Raw genomic sequence first — 18028 nt, 5'->3', positions numbered from 1 at the left:
TGCCCCACTGTTCCGTCACTTCCACAGTCTCTGCCTGCCACCCCGATGCCATTCTCACCACTGGTTCTTTTCTCTACGCCTCACTGCCTGGGATGTAACTCCCCACATTTCTGTCTGTGATCACCACCAGTGTCCCCTCCCCACCCCCCGCTGCTGCTCGTGTTCCTTCACCTCCTGCGGATTCTCTCGCTCTAGTCACTGTCACGTGAAGAGGCTGGCCTTTTGGAGTCATCACCAGCCACTTACAGCTCCCTTTATGGAAGAAGTGTTGAGACGGCAAATCTCAGTATCTTTACTTTTTGTTTGTTTTAGATTAATTTATTAATTTTAATTGGAGGTTTTTGTGGTGGTTTTTGCCATACATCGGCATGAATCAGCCACGGGTGTACATGTGTCCCCCCATCCTGAAGCCCCTCCCACCGCTCCTTCCCAACCCATCACTCTGGGTTGTCCCAGAGCTTTGGGTGCCCTGCTCCATGCATCAAACTTGTACTGCTCATCTCTTTTACCTATGGTAATATACATGTTTCAGTGCTATTCTCTCAAATCATTCCACCCCTGCCTTCTCCCACAGAGTCCAAAAGTCTGTTCTTTACATCTGTGTCTCTTTTGTTGTGTTGCCTATAGGGTTGTTGTGACCGTCTTTCTAAATTTCATACATATGCGTTAATATACGGTACTGGTGTTTCTCTTCCTGGCTTACTTCACTCTGTATAATAGGCTCCAGTTTCATCCACCTCATTAGAACTGACTCAAATGCATTCTTTTTTATAGCTGAGTAACATTCCATTGTGTATATGTACCACAGCTTCCGTGTCCATTCGTCTGCCGATGGACATCTAGGGTGCTTCCGTGTCCTAGCTATTGTAAACAGTGCTGCAATGAACACTGGGGTACATGTGTCTCTTTCAATTCCAAATCTCAGTATCTTTAGGTCTTCAGTTCTTTGCACGATGCTTTGGGCCTGCTTCTGTGCTACCAAGGAGGTTACAGGTTTCTTCTGGCTATATTCAGGCCCAAGGTTACAAAGTTCCAGAAAACAGGGCTGTATATAAGGAAGAACGCTGCATACCATTATAAGAAACCATTATCAGCATAAATGAGAAAAGAAAAAGACACAGATGCCATCAGCCAACAGTAGTTTCAGGAATTAACTATGGATTCTGATCCATACCCAACAGACACTTGCCAGGGAGAGGACGGGAAATATACCTTTTACCTTTATATTTACTCTGCAAATGCACCATATTCTCTGATCACTTTCCTAAAGGCACAAAAAATAAATGAGGACAGGTGTTTAAGGCTCCAGGCTCTGGAGACAGGAAATACGAGGATGCCTACACAGAAGGCAGGGCTGGATTCCTCCCCCAGCAGACAAGGCACATTCTGAAGATGTCAATCAAGTAAAAGTTCTCTCTCAAAGCAGGTGTCCACTTCCCATCTCAGAACAAACGGAGGGTACTGCTCAGATCACAGAGCAAATGTCCTGCTAACAGTCTGAGAGCAACGGACACTGTTGCCAGATCACCCTTTAGGAAAGAGGGAGGCTCCAAGAGAAACACGTTGGAATCCTGACTGTTCCTTACACAGGGCTCTTTCATTTCTCAAGAAAGTAAGCACAAGGGCTGCAATGTTTAAGAGCCTGGAACTTTGCTTCTGTTACTGTGTAGAGTGAGATAACAGGAAGCTCTTCTGCCATGACTCTCAGAGAGGGCTGGTCTATCTGCCCAACCGTTTGGGCAAAATGTGTTAGGCACTCAGAAGAGAAAGGAAGGACTTGGCAGTCGACTTTCTGGCAAGGCTGCTTCGACAGAGATACAGCAGGAACAACAAGCTGACCCGATGTGCAATCAGCTGAAACAACAAAGAAAGCTGTGTCGGGTAGGAGAAGCCTTCAGGAAACCCAAGATAAAGCTTTTTGCTACTGGAAAAACTGGATCAACACTTGAGGGCCTTGAGAGAATTTAGAAATTAATTTTGGAAAAATGAGAATCTTTTACCATTTGCAGGGTTGTGTTTGGTTTTCAGAATACTATGCACAGGCCCCGTGTGTATATCTGGGCAAAATTTAAACACTACCTACGATGATGGAAAATACTGAATCAGCCTAGTCTTATTTCTCATCTGGGTTGAGATGTACCTAAGAGTACAGGAAGTCCACTTGAAATAAAAAGACAGAGGTATTAAAATGGACCCAAAAAATGGATTCAATTGTATCTGGCCTCTGAGGATTAAGAACAAAGGCGTACACCTTCACTGATGGTGATTCAGTGGATATCTTTTGTGGTGCATGACTGATATTAACAAAATTTGGTTCTGGGACTGTAGCACTGACTTAAAAACCTGAATTCAACTATATCTAAGATGGTATATTTCCTCTGATCAAGAGGGTATGTATGCACATGTACAGATACATATGTCTGTGTCTAGGCAAAAATAAAAACCTCTTGTGACAAGGCAGGAAAGAAAAAAACAAGCAAAACAAACTCACTAAACCTCCCAGGGATTAAAAAGCAACCAATCTAGTATTTTCAGATACCAGAACAGGCTGTTTGGATCCCAAAACTGATCCAGTTCTCGAAAGAATTGTGCTTGAAGCTACTTAAATAAAGGTGAAAGGGAACCATCTATTTTATGGCCTCAGACACATGCAACCTTAGCCCCAAAGATGATAATGCTGTAATTTAAATACAAAATAAAGTAAAGGATAATACCCAATATGCCTGAGTGATACTTGCTGTCTCTGTAGGATTTACAAAGCCACCACTGTACTACCTACAGCCAGAAAAAGGACAAACTTGCCTCTGGAGAGGGCAAGAGATACAACCCCAAAATAATGCACTGATTTGAACAGTTTCAGAAACAAAAGCAATGGCACCCCACTCCAGTACTCTTGCCTGGAAAATCCCATGGACGTAGGAGCCTGGTGGGCTGCAGTCCATGGGGTCGCCAAGAGTCAGACACAATTCCTAACGCGCTACTTCCTTTATGTTCTTGGAAATAGCAGGGAATTCCCCAGTGGTCAGTTGTTAGGGCTTGAGCTTTCATTGCCGGGGCCCTGGGTTCAATCCCTAGTCAGGGAATTAAAATATAGCAAGCTGCATGTTGTGGTAAAAAAATAATAATAATAAAGTAAACAATTTAGAAAGAAAAATAAATAGCAAAAACGATGTTACTGCACAAACCACAGAACAAAATGCAAGTCAGCAGGCTGTGGCACAATGGAATATCCGCTAAAAACAACAGTGGCTTCATTTTGTGAAGTAGCAGGGAAAAGAAAAAGTCATTATTTAGGCAGTTTTTGGCTCCCCTTCCGAATGAAAGGTATCAGTGCCAAAGAAACATAATAAAGCAATTTCTTCAAGTCAATCTGCATACAGATGATAGAACACAGTAAAAAGAAGCATCTGGAAACAGTGTTTCAATAAATAACTTCTGGTTTTTGCTCCCTTCTTCTTTCTGTTCATACTGTCAATGACCCAGTGAGCATTATACTGGAGTAAGTCATACAAGGTCTAAGACTAGGTCCTGCCTGGCTCCATGTGGCTCAAATCTAAGACAGTCACAAGAGTAGACTTTACCACTAAGACAGCTACTCTCCTACAGAAAGTGGAAGACACTGATTGTAGACGTGCCCTTAGTTCACTTTACACAAATCAAAGATTCACAAGGCACGTGGCATAAAAACAGAGGTTTTGCAATCCTGTGGATTCTACAGGGCAGTGAGTTAGACAATCTCCTGTTGAAACTTCTCTTACAGCAATGATTCATAAAATCAGAGCAAATTAGTGGTTAGGACTCCACACTACACTGTGGACGGCCCAGGCTGCAGAGGGCCCAGGCTTGATCCCTGGTTAGAAAACTAAGATTTCACAAGCCTCAAGGCGCAACCGGAAAAAAAAAAAAAAAAAGAGCATATTAAAAAGCTCGTGCCAGACAGCCCCACCAAATTATCAACTTTATAGCTTATGGGAAAAAAAAATTTTTTTTTTAAATTACAAACTAAAAAGAACCTTTTTAAGCTAGCAAGTTTGGCTCTTACAATCTCCTGAAAGGAAGCCAGGCTTTTGGGTTATAAAGAGAAATCGATAAGAAGGAGCAATTAGTGGGTGAATGAACTTTAACAGAGGCTGTGGAGTCTCACTTCTGTGGAGTCTTCCACAAGGAAATTCTGGGTAATCAATATATTCAAAAGCTACAACTGCTCCAGGCTTATTATAATGAGATCATGCAGGTATGACAGGCATCATCTCCTTGAGGTATAAATTATGACATCAGCATTTACTGCCCTGTGTTCCTTAGCCCTGGCTTGGCAAATAACTCGGGAATAACGGGTCTTTGTAACTCTGGGCTCTTCCCCATACGAGCATTCCTTGGAGCCTTTGCTCCATAGAACGGCAAAACCTCAGAAACAGAACAGTAGTGATGTCAGATAACAGGGGAAGTAAAAAACAGTCACAGATAGGAACCAGCTCATCACAGCTCCGTACGCGTGCAATGACCTGGGAAGGCCAGGAATCCTAAGGGTTCTGAGAACCTGCAGGCTCTACAGGTTTTTCAAAGTCCAGAACAAGTGATGCAAACGCTGGAAGATGAGAGTGTCAAAGCCTCCTTACGTCCAGGGGTACTGGCAGTTCTGCCTGATTTCCTTTCTCTTTCTTCACTTGCTGGCTCCAATGTCTATTTTAATACCATTCTACACTGTTTGCCAACTAAAGGTGACATTTTCCCTTTATACTGTGGCTACCGGGTGTTGCCCCTTGTGTGGAGTGAAATACAACTCTATCTTAGAGGGATGACACTCTCAGGGTCCAGCTTCTCTCTTCCTTTATCCTTATCCCTTTCCTCTTGCTCTAATCCCCAGCCCTCATGCCTGCCTGGATGGTTTTCTCCCTGCCCTGACTCACACTGCCATTCCTTCATTCACTGGAATGCTTAAATGCCAAGTCACTTCATTCCTGTTTGCATCTGAACCAGAATAACTTTAAAGGGACGCAACAACAATGTTAGGATTTCAGGTGCTGAATCCTTGAGAGTGTTTTGCTAGGGTACCAGAGCCTTCCGGCAGTCTGAAATCATGCCCACAGAACTCCCCCTACCCTTGTAGAAGGCCAGCCAAGGTTCCTATCTCCAGATGGCAGCCTCATCGCCCAATGGCACTGCTTGGTACTTGCTCACACTGGGCTGTAACTGACTATTTCCTTGCATTCTCAAGAGCAGAGGCCGGATCTAATTATCTTTATATCTTTAGATCCCAGCATGGCACTTCCTACCAAGCAGAGATCAATTTAAAACCTAAATAAAGTCAACTGAAAGAGCTTCCAATGGTCAAAGCTAGACCAATTTGAGCAACAAAATAAAGTTGCGCTGGATTGTAACACAAGGAATAAATAGTCATGCATTCACAGTGATAAAAATAATTGAACAAATTAAAACCCCCTCAGTAAGTGTGCATGGTGACTTACTTCCAAGGAGGACAGTTTGGGAAGGAGAAGACAGTGGGAAAACCCGAAAAATACTATTCCAGCCACGTGATCAAGGACATCATCAGTCATAAGTCAGCTTGATAGGAGGTGCCCTTGCTTGACATAATCTGATGAAAATAGCACTCTATCTCTGGGATCTTCTTCACAAAAATCTATCACCCCAACCTAATCATGAGAAGAACATCAGATAAATTCCAACAGAAGGACAATTCTATAATACACCTGACCATCATCCTTAAAAAATGGCAGAGTCATCAAAAACAAGGCAAGTCTGAGTAACTTCTACAGCCAAGAGGAGATTAAAGAGACATATCAACTAAACAGAAAATAGTACCCTGGCTGGGATCCTGGAACAGAAAAAGGACATCAGGTAAAAACTAAGGAAATCTAAATAAAGTATGGACTCTATTCAATAATAATGTAGCAACACTGGTTCACCCATTGGAACAAATATTTCATAGTAAGATGTTAACTGCAGGAGAAACTTATATATATGGAGAAGATATGGAAGTGCTCCAAACTATCTATTCAATTTTCCTATAACTCTAAAACTAAAGAATAAAATCAATTAATTTTTAAAAAAATCATGTGGAGGCAAAAATTTAAAAAAAAAAACACACAAAAAAGTGTTCAGTGCCCCTGCTCTTCCCAGGGTTATTTGAAAAAACAAATAACTAAAAAAAAAAAAAAGAAAAAAAAAACCTTAGCCACTTTGGACTAGCAGTTCTTGTGAGAGACCTAATAACAGCATGACTGTTAACCACTATTTTAAGCCCAGTGAGTGAAAGTCGCTCAGTCGTGTCCGACTCTTTGCAACCCCATGGGATTCTCCAGGCCAGAATACTGGAGTGGGTTGCCATTCCCTTCTCCACGGGATCTTCCCAACCCAGGGATCAAACCCAGGCCACCTGCATTGCAGGCGGATTCTTTACCAGCTGAGCCACAAGGGAAGTCCTTAAGCCCAGTACATTATTACATATTACCATCAGGAGAAATAAATAATCCCTACTCGGTAGGAAGGATAGGTATTCCTTAGTCCACCCAGGACTTCACGTGTTCCTAGTCATTTCCCAGCTTCCCTGTAGACAGACTGGGGCCATGGTGACTGATTCCATCTAGCCAATGGGGTGTGAGTGACGGTGATAGCACCTCTTGGCCAAGCAAGTGAAACACAGGTGTGCCTCCACGTCCCGCTTTTTCCATGGAAGTTGATCTTGGAAGTTTTGGTGTTACTACAGATGGAGGTGGCCACTGGATCCCAGTAAGACTTCAGCAGGTTGAGAAAGAAACCTTTAGTGTGTTAAACTGCTGAGATTCAGGGTTTATCTGCTGAAATGGCTATAGTAACTTGTCTTAAATGACTCATGGATTGCATCTCACAATGAAATGTTCCTTCCCTTCTGAAAGCTGTCAATCATAACACTTCCCGTATTTCCAAATATTGCACTTACCACAGGCAATGGTCCAATAAACCAAAGAATCTGGAGTCTGGTACAGGATTCGGTAAGGAGCGACCCGGGCACTGGAGTCCAACACGACATCAAGGGTGCCCACCAAGAGGCCTGAGGACAGAAAGCGGGGAGAAAAGTTTAAGGGTCTCCTCCAAATTCCCAGAGGCAGCAGTGTGGATACACCCCTTCTGGTGGGCCTGTCAACAAACCCTCTCCCACCACATCCCATCTGGACAAAACTTTCCTCTCGGGTGCATATGCTGAAAGACAGCACTGGTTTCCAAAACAAAACCAACAGAGCTCCTACCTCAGTCCCTGACACATGGTGGTATTGATAATTGACACCTGTTTCAAACTAAAAAGTAAGGTATGAAGCACTGATATTCTGGGGTCTTTGCTTTACCATCATTACCAACGCGTGTAGTATTTTCTCCCCTTCTTCATCCTGCAAACAAATCCTTAATTTTAAGTAACCTAACAAAACCACAGGAACCAGTCATGTACATCTGAGTCCACGTGCTAGGCAGCCCCACGTGTTATTTTCATAATAATAATATTTCTCACCTTTCTTTTGTATTGAACAGGTACAGTTCGGCTCAGCAAACAATAAAAGACTACTATACGCAAGGTGGGGCTTCCCTGATGGCTCAGACAGTAAAGAATCTGCCTGCAATGCAGGAGACCGGGTTTGATCCTTGGGTTGGGAAGATCCCCTGGAGAAGGGAATGACAATCTACTCCAGTATTCTTGCCTGGAGAATTCCATGGACAAAGGAGTCTGGTGGGACACAGTCCACGCAGTCATGGAGTCGGACACGACTGAGCAACTAACGCTTTCACACTTTCAGATGCAAAGCAGACCCAGTGGGCATGAAGCTGAATAAGACAAGAGTCCCTAAGACATGTATAATCCAGTCAGGGTGAGGGCCAAGCAGTATATTAGGGCTGTGTTTAGGAGTGAAAGGGCTGTGAAGCAAGCATTTCCCCCATCTCAAAGGCAAAGTCCTTTGCTATTCGTCACATGGTGATTAAAAACAACTTGGAGATGGAACTGATGGTAGTCGAGGAAGGGAGGGGAAAGTAAAAGGCCCCAGCCTTCCTCGTCCTGCCACAGTTGCAAATAACTAGGATACAGGAAGCACCAAGCCCAGTGCCTGCCCCCTGACCCCGACTCCTCATGAAGTTCTACTGAATCTGAACCACGGGTTCTTATGAAACTGTCACCACCTGTCTCCTGATGCGTTGTCTTCCAGTAACATCTTAAGGCTTGGCTCCTTCCCTCCTGAATAATACCGTAATATGCATGATGCTATTGACATCGCTTCCTTCTGCTCTGCCAGCCTGGAGTCAAGTGACCTAGTGTTCAGAAGAGCTCCCTCCAGGTCTGAGTCACAGGGACAGGCCGTTGAGTTTCTGGTGGCTTTCACCCCCTCATTAGTAAAGTGGCCGTAATAGCCCTTGCCTTCCCGAACTCGAGGTATTAAGCAAGAAACCTTGGGGAGGCTTACACGGGGAAGCCCCACAGTTGTCCTTTCCGTCTCTGTCCACAGTCAGGAGTCCACCTAGGTTCACTGCGAACCACAGCGATCACTAGCTGATTTGCATACACCAGGAGCAACATGCTTTCACTAAGAAAGTGAAAGTGAAGTCGCTCAGTCGTGTCCAGCGCTTTGCGACCCTGTGGACTGTAGCCTGCCAGGCTCCTCTGTCCATGGGATTTTCCAGGCAAGAATATTGGAGTGGGTTGTCATCTTCTTCTCCAGGGGAATCTTCCCAACCCAGGGATCAAACTTGGGTTTCCCGCATTGCAGGCAGACTCCTTACCATCTGAGCCACAGGGAAGCCCACACTTTCACTAAAGGGTAAATGAATTCATGTGTTTTCTCTGGCTTGTATGAAATACATCAAAAATCAAGTCTTTAGTGTCTGCAGAGTTTTCCCAGAAGTCATTTTCCATAGAATACCACACGTGTGCATTTTTGTTCTCTACTGTGACTAGAATTTACTGCAGACCTCTAATTACTCTTCAATTATCTGCAGATGGGAGAGTGTATTAATAGGAAAAGCAAGGAGCGCCAGCTAAACTGGATTGCTCTCTATGTTAACTAGAATCACATGTGATCCAGAAATACAAGCCCATCACTCATAATAGGCAAGCGTTGGTAATACTTCTCCTTTCCTAGAATCCAAATACTGGAAGTGGCACGTCCGTTGTTTCACAGTCAAGGATGAGCCTCTGTGGTTTGTGTGTGTGTTAGTCACTCAGTCATGTCGCACTCTTTGCGACTCCATGGACTGTAGCCCACCAGGCTCCTCTGTCTATGGGATTCTCCAGGCAAGAATACTGGAGTGAGGTGCCATTCCCTTCTTGACCACGGGATGTTCTTGACCCAGGGATCAAACCTGCATCTCCTGACTTGTAGGCGGATTCTTTACTGTCTGAGCCAGTAGGGAAGCCCAGCCGCTGTGGTTTAACGAGCCTCTAAGAGAGTGTCACAGTAGATAAAGATTCTTCCAAGGGCAGGCAGAGCAGTCCACTGAGGAAGTCCAGGTTCTTGAGCTCTTCAGTCCTGGCTGGGCCACCTCCCAGACCCTGCCCCTCCAAGCCTCAGTTTCCCCATCCTTAATGTCTCACTAGTCCTGTACTCTGTGACACCAAGGAGAGACGACCTCTGAAAACGTCCAATCCCATCCCCATGTCCTGACCACAAATGTCCCTAACTACAAATCATCTATACCATCCACTATTCAAATAAAAAACCCTCTGGTATCACTCAGAGGGAAAGAAAACTGAGTGGCCTTCAAGGGGATGCCAGTGGAGTGAGGGCTTCTGATTAAATGCCAGCTCACCAACTGTGTGTGTGCATTCACAACTGGGACTACCAATTCCATGAAGATTTAGATGAACACTAATAGGCACATCGTCTTTCCCTGGTGGCTCAGATGGTAAAGAACCTGCCTGCAGTGCAACAGACCCGGGTTCGATCCCTGGGTCAGGAAGATCCCCTGGGGGAGAGCATGGCAACCCACTCCAGTATTTTTGCCTGGAGAATCCCATGGGCGGAAGAGCCTGGCAGGCTACAGTCCATGAGATCACAAGAGTCAGACACGACTTACTGACTAACACTTTCACTTAACAGGCACATCCATATCTACTGGCCCCTGCTTGCCGCAACTAGAGAAAAATCCATGAAGCAATGAAGACCTAGCATAGCCAAAAACAAATAAATAAAATTATTAAAAAGAAAAAGAAATAAATAAAAAACTTAAAAATATCCATTCACTTGGTAACACTGACCAGGATTTTCCCTCCACTTGGGATAGTGTACTTGTCCATCAACGCCCAACTCCCACCACCCTAAATGACAAACTCCTAATTCTCTCATGCCACCTCTTTCTAACCTGATCTCCCTCTGAGTTCTGCTCCTGTAATACCTATTGCATTTATTTAAAATCAGTTGCACATTTTGCCTTGTTCCATTTCTTCTCCTCTTTCTAGGCTGGGAGCTCCATGTCAACAAGGTCTGATGGATCGCTTTGGGCCCCTAGACCCCGAACGTTGCTTGGAGCACGGTAAGACCTAAACACATGTCTGATGAAAGGACAAGTTATGTATTTTTAGAAGACTTAAATCATAAATATTTACCGTGCTGCCTAAATTGTACTGAGACAAGGAGTCAAGACTCTGGAAAAGAGAAAACACTGCTTCTGCACTCTATGTCCACACAGAACACTAGATAATGGGAAATATGAAATCTAGTCTAGAGCATCCCCTCTCCAAAAGCAGTAATCAGGATTTTCTTAGAAGTCTTATTACTCATCCCTCTGAAATGGCTGTCAAAATACTGAACCTTTCATCATTTCCCACACAAAGCACTGTTTTAGCAGCTGTTCTACTCAGCTATTTCTGGTGTTAAACAATCTTTGATCGCCTGAGATAACTAAGTCAAATTATGGCCCTCAAAATAACTCTTCTCTGCATCTACCTATTACATTAGCTCGAGGGCATCTTATAACATTAAAGTGCTGTTTTCAAGGAGATTCAGAAAACACTCTGCAAAACTGGTTACCTTTAGGCCTCCCCCAGCTGTGTGCACTATGCGATGCAGACAAGAGGCATTTCCACTCCTGGGCAGCCCCTCGCCCTTCAGAGGGAGGGATGTGTCAGGAGAGGGTGTGAAACCCACAGATGTGCCCGTGGCAACAATCACTCCATCTGCTGATGACCTGGGATAATTTAATGTCAAAGTGGACAAGATCCACAGCTCTCTCGGCCTCCCTCTACTCATTCTCTCAGCCTTCTGGCCTGTCAAAGACAGAGCCCTACAAAGACCCTGCTGGAGCAGTCTGGGGAATGGGCTGGCTGCTGATACGGAAGCTACAATAGCACCTGCTAGGGAGTTCCCTGGCGGTCCAGTGGTTAGCACTCAGTGCTTTCACTGTTGTTGCCCCAGGTTCAATCCCTGGTCGGGAAACTAAAATCCCGCAAGCCACCGAGCACAATCAAAAATAAGGACAATATCCACTCACAAGAGTGCCCAGTATGTACTGAGCACCATTGTTTCATGAAATATTTCAAAAAGACAGAAAAACCCTGAAAATTACAAAATACATATCCCACCACTCTGATGTTAACAACTGGTCTTATCTGCTTAAAATTTTTTTGATGTCAACCTTTCTCAAAGTGTTGATTGATTTTTTTTTACAATATTGCTTGCTTTATGCTTTGCTGGTTGGTTGGTTTTTGCCTGGAAGCATGTGGGATCTCAGCTCCCCCACCAGGAGTCAAACCCCTTGCATTGGAAGGTGAAGTCCTAACACCTGACCACTAGGGAAGTCCCTGGTTTTTTTTTTTTTAAAGAAAACATCACACACCCAGCAAAGCTCCCCTATTTATGTTCCCTTCAATCCTATTTTCCTCCCCATTCACCACCCTCCAGTATTTTTCCGCCCCCCCCCCCCCGAGGGGGCACCCAAACCCCTCCAGTATTTTCACTCTTCCCATCCACGTCCTTACACTTTTATTGGCCCCCACGTATACACATGAATCTATCAATAATTTAGCACTGATGTACATTTAAAATTTTACATTAATGATAGAGTTGATATTTTTCTGCAGTCTTTTTTTTACCCAATGCTATGGTTGTAAAAATTAACCAGGTTATTCTTATAAATCTGATTCATTCATTTTGAATATTGTGTAATAGTCTGCTGTTTAAATACACTGTAACTTACCTATTTTCCTAATAAAGAACATTTGGGTTTATCTTTTTTTTTTTTTTGGCTATAATGGGCACTGTAGTCATTCTCTGTACATGATCCTTAAGTATGTAAGCACTTTCTTTAAAATAAAATTGTTGGGTCATAGCCCACGTGTCTGTTGAAACCTTATTAGTTATTACAAAACTGCTTTCCAAAGTGATTGTGCCAATTTACACTCATATCAGGAAATTTACATTATACCAAGGAAGGGAGAGAATATCTGTTTATCCTTTAATATCTCCAACACTTAGTATTACGAAATTTGTTTAACTTTTTCACCCATCTCAAGGGTGAGAAAGTTTCTGTTCCTGAAATTTGCATTTTCTGATGATTAATGAGTTTGGGTATCTCTTCCCTGTTTATTGGTCATTCCAGTTCCCTATTCGGAGTTACTTACCTTTCCTACTGTGCTGACATTTGCTGAAATTTCTAGGTCAGAAATTCAGAGTTTACTATTTAGAGGCTTCCACTCATATATACACTGGATTTCAATACACTTCAGCAAATACACCCAGATATTTTTAAAGCCAGAGAGGCAATATACTCGGATTTACTTCTCTGTTACATTTGGATTTGAAAGTGAAAGTGAAATCGCTCAGTCGTGTCTGACTCTTTGCGACCCCATGGACTGTAGCCTACCAGGCTCCTCTGTCCATGGGATTTTCCAGGCAATAGTACTGGAGTGGATTGCCATTTCCTTCTCCAGGGGATCTTCCCGACACAGGGATCGAACCCAAGTCTCCCACATTGTAGACAGACGCTTAACCGTCTGAGCCACCGTCTCTGTATTTGTTCTATATAAATGCAAGACCTTGGGATCAGTATTTGCAAGGCCCTCTTTGTCCTTCCCATGTAAGTTTCTACAGGTCACAGGCGCCCATCTGTCCTTCTCCCGCTGCTGCCTCTATGTCACCGGTACCGAGCATGTATGTCTTAGCACTTAGGTGGACTGTGATAACAGGCAGAAAGCACTTAACCAATAACAAGGCTTCTCTGGTGGCTCAGATGGTAAAGAATCTGCCTGCAATGCAGGAGACCCCAGTTCCAGCCCTGGGTCGGGAAGATCCCCTGGAGAAGGAAATGGCTACCCACTCCAGTATTCTTGCCTGGGGAATCGATGGAAAAAGGAGCCTGGCCACAACTGACAGACTTGTGCACGTGCACACACACACACACACACACACACTTAAACAATTATCTAGAAGCAGTTGCTGATAGATACATGTATCAACACCAGCCACATCATAATTTTTACACTTCTCTGAATAAATCTCGTTTGCTTGTTTGTTTCTAAAGCCTTCGAGGCTGTGCCCAAGCTGTTTTACTTGATCTGGAATGCCTTTTTTTCTTCCTGGAAAATGTCTATTTCCCTCAATAACCAGGTCAAGTCACCTAAAGCATTTGTTTTACTCTTTTCACACACTCTCCCCATCCTCTCAACACTCCCAAAATCTCCTAACAATTAACTACTCCCTTGCCTGTGATCTGCTAACCACTTTGGACTTCACATTACTTAGGCAACTATCACACTGCTTCCGGGAAAAAAGTGGTTTCTTCCCACTGGGCTGTGAGTTCCTTGAGGCAGGCAGAGCCTTATTTATCCTGGAATTCCCGAAGCCTGGAATAATGTCCCCCACATCGTGATGAATATTTACAAAATAGGCCACAAAGTTTTCAACACTGGGAGAAACCAAGAATTATTTTCAGAGTTTATTCATTATCTGTCCCACAGGCCCCAATATAACAAGTTCTAGTAAACTGGCCATAAATAATTAAATTTGCCTATGAATCAGACAAGAAAAGGGGACCAAGACTTGAGAAAAAGGCTAGAAAATCCCATCTCAGAGAGTGAGCGGAGTGATACAGACCAAACTCAGATCTGAAACTGAAATTCATCATGGGAAATTAACTTCTCTAAGCTCTGAAAGTAATTGTCACTTTTTAATGAATATTGACAATGATCTGGAATGAAGTTGGATCAAGACTAGAGCTACTACTATTTAGGGAAAGCATTGTCTTTCCATTCTCCTACTTTTGGGAAGTAGTCCAGAGATTAGCAGTTGTTGCCAAAAAAACATAAGAAAACTCAAAGATTTAGTCAATTTCAACTGTTGCACCCCCCACACAGGTTGGTAAACACTGTTTGCACTACCATACAGGCCAGGAGACCAAATGAAGGAACTGGCGTGTGTAGACAGCCTGGAAGGGAAAGGCTGGAATTGCCAGGTGAGCATTGGTTCCCTACCTATACCTGCACCTGGGCTTGTAATGCCCCCAGTGTGATGGCCCACCTGGGCTATTGCAGGCCAGTCACAGTGGGTGAGAGAGAAATCCAGGCGATGGCTGGTCTCTGCCGAAGGAGGGACGGGTCCTGGAGGTTTAGCGGGGTGAGGTGGCTGCAGCTGGAGATGGAAACAATGTTTCTCAGTGTCAACAACCTCAAAGACTCTAACAGCCTTTCTCAGACATGAGTACTGCTGGCTCAAAGGCAGAGACCAGTCCAAAGCTGGCATTCTACTTTCAGCTCAGAACAGTCTGTGAGTGTTCTGTTTTCATAAATGTTGCTTATTTTCCAACTCCTCTAGCATATTTAGGTAGAAAACGGTTTCTCAACATGGTTCAAACCATGATTACTGGTAGAAACAGGCCCCTCACGATTCTCCTCTCTCACCTACACTGCTGTGTCTCAGGACACAAGTCCAGCCAGGTGTATATCACAGCTGCAGTGAAATAAGCAAGTCAGGGGCTTCCCAGGTGACTCAGGAGGTAAAGAATCTGCCTGCCAATGCAGGAGACACAGGAACCGCGGGCTGAATCCCTGGGTTGGGAAGATCCACCACAGGAGGAAATAGCAACCCACTTCAGTGTTCTTCCTGGAAAATTCCACAGACACAAGAGTCTGGCAAACTGCAGTCCATACGGTCGTAAACAGTCAGACACGACTGAGCACAGCAGCAGGACCGGAAGGGAGCCCATACACACACACACACACACACACACACACACACACACACACACACACACACACACCCTTTTGACCATTTGTGGAAAGATGAATTAAAGAGAATTCTGCTAATGGAGGAAATACATTCCTGATTCTGTCAATTAGGACAGTACTTTATTCCTGGTAAGAATCAGTTTGTTTCTGGTTTCCAGTATGTTGCGGACTGAGACTTTTGTAAAGTACAGAGCCCGTGAAATACTAAAATATAGTACAGAGTAATATAAAAAGAGACAAAGAAAATAAAAACCTCTGATTTTTTCATTATTTAACAGACAAATGGCTCTAGCTTTCTAAATGCTTAATCTCAATTTCTATTCTTTAGTTCAAGGCAGCTGAAACAAAAAGGTTGCAAAACAGGCACTTTAAATAGCGCTGCATTGGTGAAGGGGAGGCTGGAGGGTCTATGTTTATTAGAATCACGTATAAAGAGTACATTTAATTCTATAACTTTTTATTTGGGAAATGAAAAAAGTTATCGCTCTGCCACTGCAAACTAAAATAAAATTGCACAAAATCATTTCTCACTTGAAAGCAAGAATGTGCTATGTGCTAAGTTGCTTCAGTCGTGTCCGAATCTGTGTAAGCAGACAGACTGTAGCCGGCCAGGCTCCTCTGTCCATGGGATTCTCCAGGCAAGAAGACTGGAGTGGATTTCCATGTTCGAACCTGCGTCTCTTACATCTCCTGCACTGGCAGGCGGGTTCTTTACCACTAGCACCACCTGGGAAGCCCCAATACATGAATAAGGAAAGGCATGAGGTTTGTGTCCTACATTTATCTTAAGGGGCCTGGGTTTAAAAGTGAGGAGAACCAGCCTGAAACTAACATATCATATGTCAACTCTACTTCAATTTTTTAAAATAATAAACAATAAGTACAAGTGTGAAGGATCTCAACTAGCCGATTAGGAGGTCTCTGAAGAGACCGTTGACTCATTTTTTACCAAGAGGGGAGCAGGCTCGAGGGGATTGAATGATGAGGCTCAGAGAGGCGAGGCACCCCTTCTGCAGTGTTTCAGACTAATTCTGGATCGCAGGGTCTTTGCACCCAGAAAAGTTAGGGCTCAAAATATATGCTCATATTTGCCACAAAAGATAAAACACAAGCTGGTTTACTATTAAACAAACAGGACAGAAATCTGAAGTCGGAAGAGCATTTCGCCTGCGGAGCCTCTGTCAAGTAGCCAATTAGTTCTGAGCTGCTCAAACCTCCCAAGCACCCTGGAAGGCCAAGTCTTTCAGGAGTTGCTCCACTTCACCCTGCAGGCCAGTCTCTTAAAGTCACATGCACCTTCTTCTCCTGCAGAAAAGGGAGTGCAGGTGGAATTGATTTTTCCTTCTCTTCGGAGGTGGTGTCTGAGAAGGAACCGTTACAATATCTCTTTAATACTGTACTTCACACGATCGCTGAGACCAGTAACACAATTTGTGGGGCCCTGTGCAAAACGAAATGCAGGTACTCTATGTTAAAAATTCTTAGGAATTCCTAGACAGCCACAGTGGAACAGTAAACCAAGCCCTGGGCCCTTCTAAGAGTGGGTCCCTGTGCACCAGCGTGGACCACACATCCAGGGAGCGGTCCTGACCCTGGCAGTGCAGTGGTGATGTCATCTCCACAGACAAGCTTGTTGTTCTCAGACTTTAATCAGGGATTCAGGTCTACTCTGATCTAGACCAATGAGGACCATGGACTGGATTTATTCAGAAGCACCCGAGGGACCTGGGTGATCCAATTCCTCAAATAAGCTCTCAACCCAGGAAGAGGAAGATAGATGCATATTCATGATATTTATATGATGGGAAGGTGTACTGATTCTCATCCTGTCTACAGAAGTAGGTCTAAATACCTGAAACTGATGACTCAAGGTCAGCCAAGGTCAGGCATGAGAGCAAGGGTGCAGGAGTCCTTTTGGTGCTGGTGAGAAGCCCACAGCTTCTAAGAGACAAGCCACACCCACCACCTCGAGGAAACCTGACTGTGATGGTCCCAGGACCCCTTCTGTCAGGTGGGCTGAATTTGCAGAAGCCACTTACTGTCCCAAAACAACAGCCCACTTTGCTCCTAATACAGCAAACCTTTTCTCCACAGTGAAATAATATCACGTCCCTGGTGGCTGTGCAGTAAAGAATCTGCCTGCCAATGCAGGAGACAACGGTTTGATCCCTGGGACGGGAAGACCACTTGGAGAAGGAAATGGAAACCTGCTCCAGTATTCTTGCCTCAAGAATTCCACGGACAGAGGGGCCTGGCAGTCTACATTCCATGGGGTCACAAAAGAGCTGGACACGACTTAGCAACTAAACAACAATAGAAATAGTTATGGATTTAAAATTACCTTCATAGTCAGTGATCTAGAATGTCTATATATATTACAGGACACCTAAATAATATTTAGACATTTAAAGTCATATCCTCAAACAATTATTTAATGAGGTGGCAAAACATATTTAGTGTGCTATGTGAAAGAAACACAAAGCTCTAATTTTTGTCCTATATGGTCTACATGTAACTGTCAAGTTACAAGTACAATATTGTCTATGCTATGAATTGTAACATTTTTAAAGATTACAAAAACGAACATATTGGTGGATTAAAACAATTTTACTTCCTTTTGTGTTGTTTAAAAGTTTCTAAAAGTTTCTCAAATGTACATTCAATATTTTTATGATATAAAAATTTTTTTTGTTGTTTTCTCAATTACTTCCAACCTTCTATTTTGGGTTTTCTTTACTCAAAGAGAGATCAAGGCATCAAGTAAACAGATGGTTTCTGTGTTTACATTAAAGCTGTTCCTTCACAACCACAGGTTAGTAATCTTGTTGCTAG

General features: G+C 43.7%; 1 protein-coding gene across 1 annotated transcript in view; it reads right to left on the bottom strand.

Moving 5' to 3' along the window:
* The window catches only part of TBC1D9 (TBC1 domain family member 9), a 115877-nt gene that overhangs the window by 53925 nt on the left and 43924 nt on the right, over positions 1–18028 (bottom strand). Inside the window, exon 2 of the mRNA XM_068989698.1 lies at positions 6938–7048. Within this exon, the coding sequence (XP_068845799.1) occupies positions 6938–7048 (111 nt within the window). The remainder of the gene's footprint in view (positions 1–6937; positions 7049–18028) is intronic.

This window comes from Capricornis sumatraensis, chromosome 17 (genome assembly GCF_032405125.1).
Source record: "Capricornis sumatraensis isolate serow.1 chromosome 17, serow.2, whole genome shotgun sequence".
In the NCBI taxonomy this organism is placed as follows: Eukaryota; Metazoa; Chordata; class Mammalia; order Artiodactyla; family Bovidae; genus Capricornis; species Capricornis sumatraensis.
The sequence above is the reverse complement of the archived record's forward strand: the minus strand, read 5'-3'. Positions and strand labels throughout refer to the sequence as shown.